The sequence below is a fragment of the Colossoma macropomum genome, unplaced genomic scaffold, assembly GCF_904425465.1.
Source record: "Colossoma macropomum unplaced genomic scaffold, Colossoma_macropomum, whole genome shotgun sequence".
NCBI lineage: Eukaryota > Metazoa > Chordata > Actinopteri > Characiformes > Serrasalmidae > Colossoma > Colossoma macropomum.
Genome location: NW_023494792.1, coordinates 4,233,735 through 4,250,050, shown reverse-complemented (window position 1 = coordinate 4,250,050; position 16,316 = coordinate 4,233,735). Strand labels below are relative to the sequence as shown.

At 39.5% G+C, this 16,316-nt stretch overlaps 1 protein-coding gene across 7 annotated transcripts in view; it reads left to right on the top strand.

The window, feature by feature from the left end:
* Positions 1–16,316, top strand: part of enox2 (ecto-NOX disulfide-thiol exchanger 2) — a 262,213-nt gene that overhangs the window by 65,416 nt on the left and 180,481 nt on the right. For 5 of the 7 annotated variants that reach the window (XM_036575624.1, XM_036575627.1, XM_036575625.1 and 2 more), the window contains one exon: positions 6,481–6,567. The exons of 1 other annotated variant lie outside the window; for it this stretch is intronic. In XM_036575624.1, the coding sequence (XP_036431517.1) occupies positions 6,531–6,567 (37 nt within the window). In that variant the 5' untranslated portion in view covers positions 6,481–6,530. Of the gene's footprint in view, positions 1–1,274; positions 1,313–6,480; positions 6,568–16,316 lie in introns of all 7 variants that reach the window. One more of the 7 variants, XM_036575626.1, reaches the window with a different exon arrangement.

Sequence of the window (16,316 nt, the reverse complement as noted above, 5' to 3'; positions counted from 1 at the left end):
CTGTGATACTTGTCAAAGGGAATGTTACTGAGTACTGACCATGCAGGGTGCCCAAAGTTTTGCTTCAGACCAAAGTAATCTTGCATACGAAATTAAAGAAATGTTTCATCTTTAACTTTATGCTTATTAGAAATTAGGTCATCTTTTACTCACTTAGCTATTCACAGTAAGAGACATTTATACCCTGCATGGTCAGTATGTGTAATATATATATATATATATATATATATATATATATATATATATATATATATATATATACACACACAGCAGGGGCGGGTGGTAACAGGGGGAAAAGCGTGGAATTTATTACAATGGAATGACCGTGACAGAACTTGAAAGGAGAGTGGAGCAAGAGTGGTGTTCATGACCATGATGAAAGCTCTCCTGGGGTTGGCTAGACACTTTAACTCAGCCGGCTGTGACATTTGTAGGTTGAGATTTTAGGCTATAGAGGCATTGGTTACTCTAAATAAATAAATAAATGAATGAATAAATAAAGCTACTGGGTGAAAATGTTTCCTTTTACAGAAAGAAGCAGTCTCGAGCTTGTAAGTGAATGGGTTTGCCAGGCCATTTACTGTGACTTTGAGAATAGTATTTACTTTCATATATACTATTTGTGTATTAATATCTGACTCCCTCTAGTCTACATTTTTATTTATTTAATAATGTCAATGAAAGCCAAAGATTTTTCTGAACCTGGAATTCAAACTGAGTGCAGATTTTTCCTGTTATTTTAACTAATGACCCATTACACATGATCTTCTCACATTTCTCTACTTTAAACAGCTGGTCATGTACTTTATTACACACATTGTAATGTACCTATCCACTGTATTCACTGTATATATTATGCTATAATCCTTCTGAATGAGGACCTTTCCTCTACTGAAGTCATGCACTTTAACTTATTCCAAGTGTATGTAGTATATAAACATATCTAATTATATATTCACCACTCTGCACATCTTCAGCTGTACTTACTGCAAAACGTGCTTCATTACTTGATTGTAACTGCATATAATTCCCATTGCACATCTGTTTTCGTACTCGTTTATTCTATGTTGTAGTATTTACTGCTACAGTATAGAAGTTGTGGTGCTTTATTCTCCAGCTGTTGTCAGCCACAGCTATGCCATACATAAGCAGAGTTCTTTCTCCAACAGTTCACTCTCTGACTCAGTTCTTCTCTCTCTCTCTCTCTCTCTCTCTCTCTCTCTCTCTCTCTTTCTCTCTCTCTCTCTCTCTCTTTCTCTCTCTCTCTCTCTCAGGCACTCTCACAAACACTTCCCCTGGGCGGCCCTCCACAGTAAGAGTCGTTAGCAAAATGAATCAAGTGCAGTAAAGGCTAGAGAACGCATAACCTGAAACTAACATGCAAAAGCATTTCTTGAACAAGCTACCATATTTACTTTATTGGACCTAATTTTATGTTGATGCCTGCCCCAAGAGAAATTTCTTGAACATCTGGTTCTTGGCTAATAAAGATTCTGATTGTGATTATGATTCTGATGTAATGTCCTCAGCATGAGTGGCCAACAGCTGCTTTATTTCTTACTCATTTTTCTCAACGACTGAAAACTCAATTGTAAAAACACAAATGTTGCACATTCCACTTAATGTAAAGGCTGCGGTTCATACATGAGTGTTTTCTGCACTTTCTCGGAAATTGTACTAGGTCTTGTGCAGGTAAATTGCCATGTTAGTCTTACTGGGATTTTGACTCACCTTCACATGTAACCCGTTCCCATTTAGCTATGTTAAATTCCCTTGTAAAAGTGTGAAAGGAGCTTCTGAGATGTACGTGCCAGAAGCTCTAGAATTTATAGCTGAACAAGCACTTTCTCAATTGAATCATTTATTTAACTACTCAGAGCACTGTATATGATTTTGTGGAATAAACACTAAATAATGGAGTATAAAATGTCATGTTTAAAAAGCGTCTAATGCTCTCAGTATGTGGTTAATGTGTGATGTGGCCATAGTGTGCTGAGGCTAAGACGGATGATCTCAGATGGGCTGATGTGTAATCGCTTCATCACAATGCGGGCATGTTGACTCGCTCCGATAACGGCTTGCTCATGTGGGGAGGGCCACTGATCTCTGCTGTCTGTAGTCTAGCAGACCCACTTATTCATGTCATAACATTTCGAGAAGAATAAACTCTCCACTCGGATCCACATCGTGGAATGAATGGTTGTAGGCTGTCACTAACCATGAGAAAAGACACATGGGTATCCGGGTGTCTCAGTATTCTGTGAACAGAAGGAGTGCGGGGAGCACTACTGTTTGTACACATTATGTGATAGGCCTGTACAGTATACAGTCTGATAAGATTGTTTTGTAATTAACAGTTATGAAGGTTCTTATTGATTGCCTCAATTAAGTTTTGAAAGGCATAAACGTCAAGATAAAGCATAACCAGCAATTAGGCCGTCATCATTCTTGTGCTTGCAGGATTAATGTAGAGTTCTGAGATTTCCTGTTCTTGTAGTTCGAGTGACCTACTCTTTTATTTTAATACATCCACTCAGTCTGATGTCAGAAACTGCAATAACATCTAATTAATTCCTGGATCTGATGTGTACACCTGTGCTATGAAACGAATGTAGCCACTGTTTGGTGCAGATTTTTTTAATTTTCTAAGCGATTTTCAGTGCTGAAACTCTGAGAGAAGCTAAACGCTTCTCATTTTTCTTATTTAGTTTTGCTGCTGTGAAGGTTAAGGTCAGAAATATACGATGCGCAGCCAACACATTGAAAATGCACAGTCCCATTATACAAACTCACTGTGCGTTCTTATGTTCCTGTGGTGGTTAAAACATTCAGTACTCAAGGGGACGATAAAAGGCCAATCAGAAAGGGATCTGCTGTTATTCCAACAGCCTCAACACCTGAACATGTGGATGGTAGAGAAGTGTGAGCTGCTTTACCTGTTGTGTCAGAATGAAGAGGTGTTTATGTATCATATGTGTTTACGTGAGCGAACCATGTCTGTTAGAGGCTCGTCCAGCTGCTCGTATGCTACGACAGCTGACTGGTAGAAAGCAGGCTGGCGGTACAAGACAGTTTGTCCAGGCTTGGCTGTTGCTGTTGTGCCCCTTGCTTTAATGTTCACAAGGCAGATTGCTCTTGGTAGCGTTGCCTTGTGTAGAACACAACAACACAGAAAACTGTATTCGTGTAGGACAAAGCATCTGCGTTCACGTACTTGTGTTAAATAGATAGATAGATAGAACTTTATTGATCCCAAAGGGAAATTGCAGTGTTACTGTAGCAAGACATATAATTGCACGTAAACTTACATATTGTAGGCAGAAATAAAATAGGAATAAAAAAAAATGCATATTTACATAGCATATAAGACAGATTTGTTGTATTTACATGAGAGCAGGCATTGCACATATGTGATATGAGGTAGTTACAACACAATGAATATAAGCATAACTTTGAAAATTAATATCAGCAGTGTTTACAAACTAAATTGCGTAGTGAAAGTGTCATTACAGTAGCAGGTTATGATATTGCACAGTGTATTAACAGGAGAGGTGATATAGTGATGTGGTTCAGCACAGTTCAGACAGCAGGAGATCAGTACCATCGCTGCAGTAAGGAGACTCGTAGAGCCTTATAGCATTTGGTAAGAAAGATCTTACATGGTGCTAAGTATGTTTCTAGACTGTGAATACATACTTTCTGATTATGCATTAAGCATCTCTTCCTTAGTAAATTTCTAATAGCAGCTTATTTTGTATGTCTTCCCTATTTTGATGGTACCCATTCTCTTTGTCAAAGGAAGCAAGGGAGACTGGAGCCATCTCATCAAAACCTGTGCTAGAATTTGCCTAGTGATGAGAGTGATCACACCTGTCTTAAAGTTCTGCTTCTTTTGTCTCCAAGAACCATTACACTTTCGCTGATAGATTGGTTTTACGATTTGACACATTTTAATGAAAAAGATGATTTCATATTTCTGAGGCATTTCAAAATTGTGAGGGTTAAAAGGTCTTTTTATGTAGCCCATTCAGTGCTGGGTCTCTTTCTTTATCTCATTTTGATAAAATTGTGACTTATCATTTTTCTGAAATGTGCGTTTTTCAGTGCCAGTGGCAACTTTTTATTCAGTAACAGAGCATGTGAGCGATAACTGTCCTCTGTCTGCATCCTTGACCTCAAAAGAGGCTCACTTCTCAGAATATGGACGAAGCACTTTGACTAAGAGTCAGTCGAGCACAAATGAAGAGGGCCAACTATAAGATTATCATCAAGGTCAGACTATGTATCGACAGCCCTCATTGACTGATAGAGTGCCGTTATTCTGAAGCTCGACCTACCGCAAGCCTGTGGATTCGAAACACTCCAGCTGCTACCATGTTTTTTAAGCCCCATCGAATCCCTCCACCCTGTGCATCATGTTCCATAGGGATAATTTTTGCCTAATGAATGATTTCATTAATTATTTGACTCAGTTATGCATTGATTTAATGCTATAATTACTGCTTCATTGCACTTGTGATAAGAGGTTGGTGGAAATTTGCTGTAATAAGCATAATTTATAACATATGTTCTAGGTAATTTGGTAAGCTCCCACATGATCACTCTTGTGTGGTTTTTGTTGTACCTGAATTTGGTGTATTTACAAGTTGAAATTTAATTGCGGCGTACTGTGCTGATTCACTCTAACCTCAGACTGATCTGTTAATTTAATACTTTACAAGGGGGAAAGGAAAGCTTATAATATTAATTACTAGGCCTCATTTATGACATGTTACTTTATTAGCTTAACCGGGTCATGCATGTAAATTCCTTGTACTGTGAGAATATGTACTCACTTTGAACAGAGTTAGCTTACATTTGGTTTTTGAAGTCATTTTCCATCCTGGCAGCTGTTCTGGTTGGGAGGTGAAGCTTTATACACAGACTTGCTCAGATATATCGCTACAGCAGCTGTGTCTTTGAGGTCTTGCTAGCAGGAGACCTGAGGTCAGAGACGGCTCGGTAGAGATCAGGGTCATTACTGTAGTGTGGGGTTGGGCAAGAGAGGAAATGACAGGTGGCTCGCAAACTAATTGCTATTTGAGGAAGAAGGGCAGCTCACAGAGCCCAGAAAACATGCACACTTTACACACGTTTTATTTTGACACGCTTCTTTGGCGTTAGCCCATCCATCAGCTCTGCACAGAAAACTGTTACAGTCAAACAGTGACTGCTGAACCCTGACCTTAGTGCAAATACGTCTTCGTTTGTGTAATCCATGGGGATCTCTGCTGTGAAATATTGGAGGTGTCAGTGTTCTGGGTGTGCTTACGGTTTGTGTTGGTTGTTTTAGTTTTCAGTGCCTCACATTTGTCTTCTCCGGTTCTTCCTCATTCTTTTTCTCAGGTTTTTCAGATTCTGGTTCTTCAGTTTGAAGTTTCTGATCTCAGACATCACTGGGTGGAAAAAAATGACCACTGTATTCTTAGCTGGTGAAAATGTACTACAGAAGTGCTCCACTTTTATTTATAATTCAGTTTTGTTTTACATTGGCTGAAGTAGTTTCTTAGGAGTTTTTGACTACTTTTACTCAAACTGGCTCATGTCAAAAAAAGTTTCAACCTTTTTTCCAGCTACTGGCCGTTTGTGTTTTGTCCACATATTCCCAAGTTAGTGGCTTTGAAAACAGTACAACAGAGGGCCAGATGTACAAGTGCAGGTAGAGCACAAAAATGTGCCTTGATGGGACCACAAAATACACGCTCAATGCATATGAAATTAACATTCAATTTACCGAGACTGCAGCTTCTCACACAAACTGCTCACTTGTGAGATGCAGGGTTTACAAAATATGGTAAGATACTAGAGCCAAAAAAAACTTCAGACCTGTTTTAAAAGGTGCAGTTAAATCGATGCAAAACCTGACGCCGTGGGTTGCTCAAACTTCAGTAAAACAAATGGAATGTATAATCAGATGCATATTCACCCACTTTTTGCATGATCATCCCATGTTTTTGCGCAGCCCTCCCTCAAAAGCACATGCATGAGAAGGAGAAGCAGGTTTCGCATTTTACCTTGCATATGGCCCATAAACTACATGTTCAGGTTTGAGCGCTAGTTTCATACATAACATATGGGCAGAATGCGTCAAATTTGCACTTGAAACTGGCGCAAGAGGCTCAGTATGTTGGGCCCAAAGTTGTAGGATTGTATTTTGCAAACAATTAGCTATAAATAAAGTGTATTCCACAATGCTTGCCTATTGAAATTTTTGGACCTCTGTGCACCTTTTGTGATGATGAATTAGTCCCTTTTTTCAACACTAAGTTGTCTTATCAAAAAGATGGGGAAAAACATTTTAAGTGTAACTGTATTTAGAAAAGACTGTCCCTGAGCTGTGGAAACCTTATTGAATGTAGTAGACAGTATGGGGGCAGGTTTACTATGTAAAAGGATTGCTTGCTTATTAATAAATTCATTTATTTTCTTTTTCCTTAACAGGGCCACTCCTCAGAGAGAGGAGAAAGCAGGACCAGATTTCTTTTTAACACATGATGTACAAGGACTACCGGTCTGGCCGAGCTGCAGGTGAGTGCTGGTCCAGCGTCTTGTCCTGCAGCAGGGCTGATGTCCCTTCATGGGCTACTGAGTCTTACAGCCTCACAGCAGGGGGGGAGGAGTGTCCACCTTTCACACAGGAAAAAGGGATTTTCTGGCATGATTTCTGCTGCACACCTGATAAGACTGTCGCTGTGCCCATGAGGAGAAGGGCTCTCAATAATAAGAGCCTTGTCGTGTCTCATCTCCAGGCTTTTGGTTCTTCCGTTTCTTCCATTTTATCGGAAGCAGGTGCAAAAAGATTCCCAGTGTCTACGACTCCTCTCTTTTCATTTCTTGATTGTGTTCTCTGAGTGACAGAAAGTTTCAGCTTCAGAGATCACAACATCTCTTTTATCAAGCTTGGAAAGTTGCCACACTTTGACAAGTTTGACAAGTTTGGATGCATTTTGCCAGCCAAGAGTAAAATGCGGGGTTTAGACTGCACAATGACACAAATGGCTCCAACAGTCACACCGATGGACTAAGGGGAAGACATGCACACTCAAAGTGAATCAACTAAGAAAAGATTCCTTGCAGGAAGTTTCGCTCTCATGGGAATTTTTCTATGAGATATGCACAGTTTCTTTCACATCTCTCTTTGACAGTCTAAATTTGAATAGCTTTGAATTATGCTGCAGTCTTCATCTGTTTATTTTCAACCACGGATTTGGCTTTACCAAACAATACATTACATTAGGCTTTAACACAATGTTAAAGCATTATTTCCAGTAATCTATTGTACCGCAGTGCTTCATTGATATGCTGGGTTGAACATGATGAAGTGCGGCCCAGCGCAGGGATCACTGAGGTACAGGAGAGAAGGGCTGAAGGATCAAATCCAGGCAGTGAGGGAGTCTGTGTGGGAATGAAAGTAGTTAATTTTCTGAAAGCTCAGGGAACAAGAAGGCTCTAGGAGATGAGTGTGTCTTTTTCTATTAGACTCACAGTAGGCTGCACAGGCTGCCTGGGTCAAGATGAATTCGGAGGCAGGTGTCTGGCCTGTCATGCTGCTTTGCCCTGCCCACATGTGGCCAGTTTACACTGGGCTGTCCAGAACTGCAGCTGCATGGACCTAGGCTGCCTCATTTACTCGGGAGCCCGCCTCCCATTACCCAGGACCATGACTCATTCGGACAGACTTGGAATTCAGTAGGTGGCTTGACTGACTGTCAGAAGACCCTTCTCCTCTCTCTGGGCTTGGACTCGTACCTTTAATACTAAGATTTCTTTTTTAGGTTAGATATTGCTTTAAACTTGAATAATAGAGAGGCTAAAGGCTATGAAGTTCAGCTTCACACCTGATTAATTGGTTTTGCGTGATAAGTTGCAGAGCTGTTTTCTCCCCATGGGGTGAAGGGTGTTGAACTGTGAACAGGCTCTGCTGGAGCTGTGACTGGCATCGGAATGCTCTGTAATGAGCTCGTGGGCTGGGCGAATAAGTCATCTTAATGAATCCGGGGTGTCTGATTGATGTAATGTATAATAGAAGTGATGCATGAGGCCTGCGGAATGGCCAGCACCAGGCTGCTCTTAGCAGAGATCCATGGTGTGATTCAAGGCCTGCAATTAATATTGGCGGGGTCCTTTCATGTTTGAGACTCAATTTGGTGAGCTGAAACTGAAGTGTCTGTTGTGGCTTTGCTGTTCTGTCTCCCATAAAGCCTGCCTATTTAAAGCTTCTGAAATTGCTGTTTAAAAAAAAGATCTGATTCAGAGTGACAGCATTTAATCTTCCTCTTGAAATATAAAATCGTCTGGCATATATTATATTGGTTTATACTGTAGACTTATGGCCAATATTCCATATGATTCAGAGATTCATCACCAGCTACCCACACTCACAAGCACAGCCAAATGCCAAAATGCATTAAACCGCACGTTTACCCCAAGCACTCTTGAGCATCAGTGGAGCCATTCCCCTTACCGCCTTTTTGGGTAATGGTAGTATGAATTGAAGCACGGTGACCTAGAGCCCTGGTCTGATAAGGTAGCAAATCCTGACATTGTCACAATTTTGGCTGCCGAATGAGGTTAAAATGCTTTCCAGCCCCGTCAGCCACCCAAATCTATCAATATTTATTTGGCAGGTGGGCCCCGGCCCTAATCCAATTGTTAGAATATTGCTCTAGTCTGGTATCCCACCACCCCCTTCCCTCCTCCACAGAGACTTTGTGCTTTACCCATAAAACCACGGCTGTGAAAAACGCACAGTTCTTACGTGCAAGAATTCAAGCCCCCCTGAGCATCGTGTAGTTTAATGTGACCTGCAGAATTTCATGCTATTGCTGCTGAATGAGACATTCTTATTTGTTTTGCCTGTTTTTGTTTTTGTGTCAACAGTATGAATTATATGAATTTCCTATAGTGCAAGAGAACACTCCAAAGAAAAGAGCCAAAAAAAATCTATTAAAACCATTTCCATTATGCATCACCTTTATCTTTAACCTACACACTTTGGCTTGAGGCGAGTGGTAGGTGTGTAAACAAGTTGTAATAAATTGGGATAGAATAATTAACCTCTTAAAATCCTGGGCTTATTACATGCTAAGGCTTATTATCCAGTAACTACGGGGGCTTCAGTGCAAATTGGCTGAGCTATTCTTAGATTATAGAACTGTAAAAAAAAAACTTGGGGTCAGCATGTGGGACCCTGGCCATTTAAGGGGATAAAGAATGCCTAAAATCATAAAAAATGTATAATAACAAAGAATAATAAATTGGAATGTATTTTATTTACTATTGTTAGGCTTAGGAAACCACTAAAACCTCAACAGTCACTAAGAATGTGAAGATTTTTAAATATGCACAATTATGCAAACTGTAAACACCTGCTTGTCTCCCAGGTTCCAAACCCCACCCCACCTCCACCCCCCTCACTACCTTATGTACTATGCATTTACCTATGGTCAGTAGGGACTATAGCCCTCTATGTTTGACAGGTTAAGCAGATGAGATGGAGCTCAGGAGAAACCAGGTAAAGCTCCTAATGTAACATTAATAATAAACTAGTGATATTCTATTCATCTCTTAATTAGTGCTGTCAAAAATAATTTGAATTTCAAATATTCATCAAATTCAATGACAAAAGTACATTTGAATTTTTTAAAGGTTTACTGCGGATCCTAATGTAACATTATCACAAATGGTCACTACCAGCCAGAAGGAAGAGGGTGTCAGCGGGATATCACTGCCGTGGGATTTTATGGATAAGTTATGATCAAACAGTGGGCCTATTTTTGTCAGCCATTTTGTGAGTCACCTCCTGGTTGGGAATAACTGTTTTAAACTATGTATGCTTTTTGGGATACTTGATAGCGCATACTGAGCGCCTCATTTGTGAATTTAGCGGACATAACATTAGCAGCACCTGCCAATCTGTACGCATTTTTTGTAGCAGATACACATTTTGACATCGAAGTACACTGGTACGATCTGTCTCTACGCAAAAAATCTGGTGACGCCCTTTGAGTTCAATTGTGCGTGTGCAGTACTCAAATCTAATAGCAAGAGGCAGCAGCATCTAGCTCTCCGAAAAACCAAAGGAGAAAAAGAAGAGTTCGACTAATCATAGTGCTGGATTCGTTCTGAAATATCAAGAGGGGATGCGTAATGTCAGTCATTTCAAGAGGCTGCAAATCGACAGCAACATGAATTGGTTTTCATCCCTCTTGTTCACACTTCTTACTCCGTGTGGCTAGTTCTGCAAGGGAAGCAAACATTGCTTTTAACTCCTTTGCAAAGGTCATTCAGCTGGGGTGGATGTAGAAAGTTAAAAGTTAATGCACACCTACCAACCTTGGGAAAATGTTTAACGTCAGTAATGTTAGCCTAAAGTTACATAATTTGCAAGCTAACTTGCTTGTTTACCATGATTTAGGTTGGCAGTCTAGCATTTTTTGCCTTTTTTTTTTCCTCTTTTTTTTAGCAGTGAACTGTTATGCTAGGCAAAATATTTTCCCAAAGTTGGCAGGTGTACATAAGGTCACTCCTTTATGTCCTTGTCTTTATCCTCTAAACCTGTGTTATTGAAGCTTCAGTGAGCCAGAATTAAACCTGCTGTGGTGTGTGAAACTGTAGCATGATCTGCTACTGCTGCCTACCCACTAGGACAACTCTACTCACCATATTTGACAGTTTATTAGATAAAAGTGGAACGTAAATATGATACTGTCATATTTTTGAAATACCATCATCACTTACCTGTTTTAGCTGACGGCTAACTGCACAGTTGAAACATTTCAAACATTAAGTTAGCTACGTTAGCGTAGGCGTGTCGAGTTTTCTGTCAACACATCGTAATCCTCTCATTAGCATATTTTAGTATATTGGACTGCAATAGGTTTCAAGCTTATTTGTGAAGTACAGAGCTAAGCTGTTTATAGCGTCCTACAGAAAACTATTTTCTCTAAGTCCTGAGAAAGGCTGTGCTTTCAGTGGAACAGTACGAACTTTGTGCTTTGGTAATACATTTGACACAAACACCAACCTATATAAGCAGACTAAGCCATCCAAGAGGAGATGTTTTTGAGCGCAGGGGGTCTTTAACATAATAGAATGCATGCAGTAGCTATTAAGCATCCACAGGCATATCATAATGAAGCTTTACATATTATTACAAAGCATGGCAGAATGCGGTTCCTCTGAGAAAGCCCATTAGAATATGTAGAGCATATATATGAAATATATCATAGTGATTTGACATAACATCATCTTCTGTATAACAAAGGATCTTCTTCCTCTAGGTTATCTCAGATTCTCAAGCTCTGGGGATTTCATTAAGGTATTCAGTGTAGTACTAGCTTTTGCTGCTCAAGGATAAGTTGGCAAAATGACTGGCAGAATGCAAGTGGTGCTTTTACTCTTATAATTGGTTTTATGACCCCGTGATTGAGAGGTGAGCTTTACTTTTCTTTAATGCAGTGGAAACTTTTTTCCCCCCTTCTGTTTCCCTTTCTCCCAAATAAATGAAAATGGTTAAAAAACTAGGTTGATTTATGACTTTTAAACTAGCTTAATTTTTCTTTTCACGAATGTGCTGCTGCAGTACTAATGCACTGTGGTAATAACGGCCAGAACCCATTGTAGTTAGCACTCATTTGTTGCAGCCCAAAGCTAAATTACAGCTTGATTCAGATGTGCTCATAGAATAAGCAAGCTGCTGAAAGAACATCATTGTTTAAAGAAGGGAACAGAAGAGCAGATATTGTCCCTAAGGGTGAAATAAATTAAATAAGAGCACTGAATGGTTTTCACTCATTCTCAGAGAGGGGAGAGAAATAATTTGATTTTGCCTGGAAAACATTTAACCTGCTTTTATCACGGCCGAACCCCTGCAGCGAGAGCATGAAAACAGTGTATACCTAACCGGCCGTGAATCTCTGGGTCTTTATAATCAAAATTAGCCCGCTGTCAACACGAGTTCACAATGTCTGCTTATTCTAGTATGCATTTACATTGTTTGTCATACGTGACCCACGTACAGCCAAGGCTGAATCTAATTTTGCCCATGCTCCAGTTTCTGCTGCCATGTTCATTCGCAAAGAACTGAGAGAGAGGGACAATGAATAGCTAATATATTGATTCATTTCCTATACTGGACCAATTTACATCTAAAAGAGTCGTCTGTTTTGTTCTCCATTTAAAAGAGACTTATGTTTCTGTCTGACCCCTAATAATAGGTTACAATAATTTATGAACCTTTTTTTGTGTTCATTTTTGCTTTAAATGTGTCATTAAATCAATAATGCACTGATATGTAATTGCCTTTCAACAGCAAATGACTCTGGCGCTTGTGAAATGGCTTTGTGTATTAAGACAGGAATGGCCGTGCTCAGTCGTAACGGCAGCCGTCTCATTTATTTACGTAATTGCATGAAAAGTCTTTGGAATATTAGTGCAGAAAGGCTGAAAATGTTGGATCTAGAAATGTTTTCTCTTTCAAGCTTGTTTGTTTCCACGCTGAAAATCAGCCTGACAGCTTTTTGTGTGAGTACTTATCTGAAGCCTCTTTGGATGCTAAAAATTCAAAGTTGTTTGTGAGAATGACACAAGTTGTTTTATGGCAAACACCCGTCTGCCTCCAGTAACCTGTGATCATTGGTGGAAATGCACGCACATCAACAAAATTCCAAAGGAAGCATCGTGGGCTTATATACTAACTAAATATGATGAAGATCCCAGTCAAAGCCGACAACCCCAAGGGTATTAGACTGCTTTTTTCTTTTTATTTCACTGCAGGTAATGAAGGAAAGCTGCAAGAGTAAATAATTAGCTTCCAAAAAAAGATGAGTTACGACTCATGCAGTTCATATTTACCTATGTTCTGTGTAGGTGTAACCATCATGGCAGATGCCAGAGAAGTCCCACTCACTTGTTCAACAGAAGTACGTTATCCCCTGTACTTTTACAGGAGAATTTTTAAATAATTCAGTCTTTGAACCAGTATGATTTGATGTGAAATGGTTCTTTGTAGGTAAAATTACATATTTCTTTACAATGGTGGTGATGGGAACCTGGGGTTGTGATGTCTAGAATACAAACATAGCCATTTCATTTACTTTCAAATTGACCAATGAACGTGTCTTCTGAGGTTTATGTAATGTTTATAATGGTAAAATAGTGGCATCTAGTATCTCTTCACCATGAATAGATTCTAAAAAACACGCTTTAGGCCAAAAATTTATTTCAAAACTATTGTTAAACAATGTCTCAGGCATCAGGCAGCATGTGCATTTACATTTAGTGTTACAGCTTTCTGTGAGGTAGCATTTAGATGCATTAATCCCTTCAGATCATCTGCTTCCTATCGCTGTCAGTATTAGCAATTGTGACTCTGTAAGTATCTCTAGAATGCAGCATTTCACACCAAACCCCTCTGAATGACTTTATTCACATCTTAACTATTTACTTTAGTGGAATTGTCCCTTTAAAGGCTCAAACAGCTGGTTAATCAGTCCCAGTTATATTTTGGATGCCACCTATCCACCTATCCAAGTTTAAGTCTAAAGGGCTAAAATAGACTTTAGAGCATTTTTAAGATAATACACTCAGTGCTTGTCTGTCAAATAGGCGCCTGTGAGCTCATGACTGAAATGTGCATAAAGCAATTATAGTTCCTCCTCACTTGAGCTTTGTGCTCTCATAGATGTAGAAAAACATTGTTTTATATGCAGGTGATTAACCTTTCCTGGAGACCTTTCCAGTAAATGTAAGATTAGTCAAGAAACTGCAGAATTGGTTGTGTGGGCAGGAGAGAGTAAGAAATGACTGTTCTGGGGGTCTAGATATATCAGTTCTTAATTATGCCAATCAATACCTGGAGCGCTTAAGTAGTAACTGTCAAGATATTACTCTTCTCTAATGCTGCTCTGTGTAGACTAAAATGAAACAAACATTGCTTATTTATCCCTGAGTGGATACTTTCAGCATTATGAAATAATGCGTTAAGCTGGCCAACCTTATTGGCAATGTCATGCTGATCTTGTTCATAGTTAGGTGACAGACTCTAAGAAATACATAGTACACGTGTTTCTAAACATAGTAGTCTTCTTGAAGTCATAATGAGTTGAGTACATAATTATGTACATTTTATAGGTAAAGCAATATGATCTTTAAATTGAGTCACTGGAAATATTTCTGTAGTGGAATTCCTTACACTGATAACTGATATACAGTAGGCACCATTTTATGAGTCAGATCAAGTACCATCAGAACACAGAGGGAAATTAATACGGGTGTAAAAACATGGACCTATATAAGTAGGGGTTTAAAAAATGCAGCAGAAAGTGACAGCTATTTTCAAACGTGAAATTCACCTCCAAAAGATCTTGGTGTATTGTTTGTATTGTCTGTATTTCCACTACTGTGAAAATAAATCTCCCAGTCACATTTGTGTTTTCAGTGTATTGTTAAATAGCTTTAAATCGTTGCAAAAGTGAATGAAATCATGAGAAAATTTGAGATTTTGTGATGCAGTGAATCATTTCCTAAAGAATGGTACAAACTTCAGTTCCAGAAACATTGGGATAGTGTATGAAATACAAATAAAAACAGAAAGCAGTGATTTGTAAATCAATTTTGTTTCAACCTGTATTAACCTGTATTTAAATGAAACCAGTACATAGACAAGATATTTAATGTTTTACCTTATCAACTTCATTGTTTTTGTGTAATATACCCTCATTTTGAAATTGATGCCTGAAACATGTTCCAAGGAAGTTGAGATTGAGGGCAGTTTAAGACTGGGAACATTGTTAAATGTAATCTTAAAGATGCAAACCTTCTTGGGTATAAAACAGTATTTTGGAGCAACAAATGCTGCCTTCAAGACGACATCTTTTTCAGGGACGTCCATGCTTATTACCAGGCACGAGTCGCATTCTACACCTGTTCCAACAGCATGGCTGAGTAATCAGAGCGTGCAGTTGCTAGAGTGGCCTACCTGCAGTCCAGGCCTGTCTCCCTTTGAAAATGTGTGGTGCATATGAAAAGCAAAAAACAACAACGAAAGGCCCATACAGGTCTGCAGCTTAAGACTGATTGAAGAATGAACAAAAAAAAAAAACACTGTCTCAATCAAAACTGAATCAATTGGTTTGCAGACCATAATGAAGTATTGTTAAGAGGAAAGGTGATGTAACACAGTGTTAAACATGCTCTTGTCCCAACTTTTTGGAACTTACTGCAGACATCAAATTTGGAATAATGTATATTTACCATAAACAAAATTAAAACATCAAATATTGTGCTTTGAGTTTGATACTGGTCTAATACAATTTACTGACCTCTGCTTTATCTATAAATAAGCTGTATTGTAAAAAAAAAACAAAAAAAAAAACCAGAATATTTGTCCACGGTTAAAGGTAACAGTTTAGAGAGTAGTGACAGGGAGGAGGCAAAGTCTTGATGGTGTCTATGCAGGGAGTGTGCTGGGCAGTGGTGTGCTAATGAGGTCAGGGAAAAACACAGCAGCTGCAGCATTCCAAAGGTTCCTCCTAGCCACTCGCTGGGGCTTTATGCAGTTGACGCAGTGTCACTCCATCGTTCAGCGTTCACCTCCAATGCCCTCCTACCTCCAGGTGACGGTAAATGGATAAGGTGTTATTTGGTATGGAGAAGACGCATGAGAGGTTTTCTCGCCTGAACTAGGCTTGAGCAGAGACCCAGCTGGGCCGCCCAGCTTGGCCCGCGGGTGCTTCACCATAAACGCGGAGGCGTTAAAGATCATCTCATACCCCTGCAGGATTAATCTCCTCCCCTCAAAATCCTCCCGTCATGTCTCCCCCTCCCAGTCGACCTCTTCCACTTCAGCACCCTAAACTGTTTGGATAGGCGTTTCATTTCTTATCCTTCTTTTTAAGTCTGTGCTGTGTGGTTGCTGAGGGGGCCATAAATTCTGCTCCAGAAGAGGCACATGGCTCAGGTGTTATTCAGAAGCTGCCTTTGATTTCCACACCACAGTGGAGCCACACAAACTCACTTGTTAGCACTGTGAGCGTTTGTTTTTTTATGTCTGTAGTTTGCAAGAAGTCTTGAATGAAGCCTTTCCTGGACACTTTAAGAAAAAAGGTAGTAAACTGTCACTGGGCAGTACCCTCTTGTCACTGGGGTGGTACCCTCAAGGGTACATCTCAGTACCTTTAGTCACGGAACATAATTGTACCATAATCCATTGAATTTATACTTTCTAAGTTACCCCATCTCATGTCCAGGCTTTTTATTTTGTTGTTCTTTTTTAA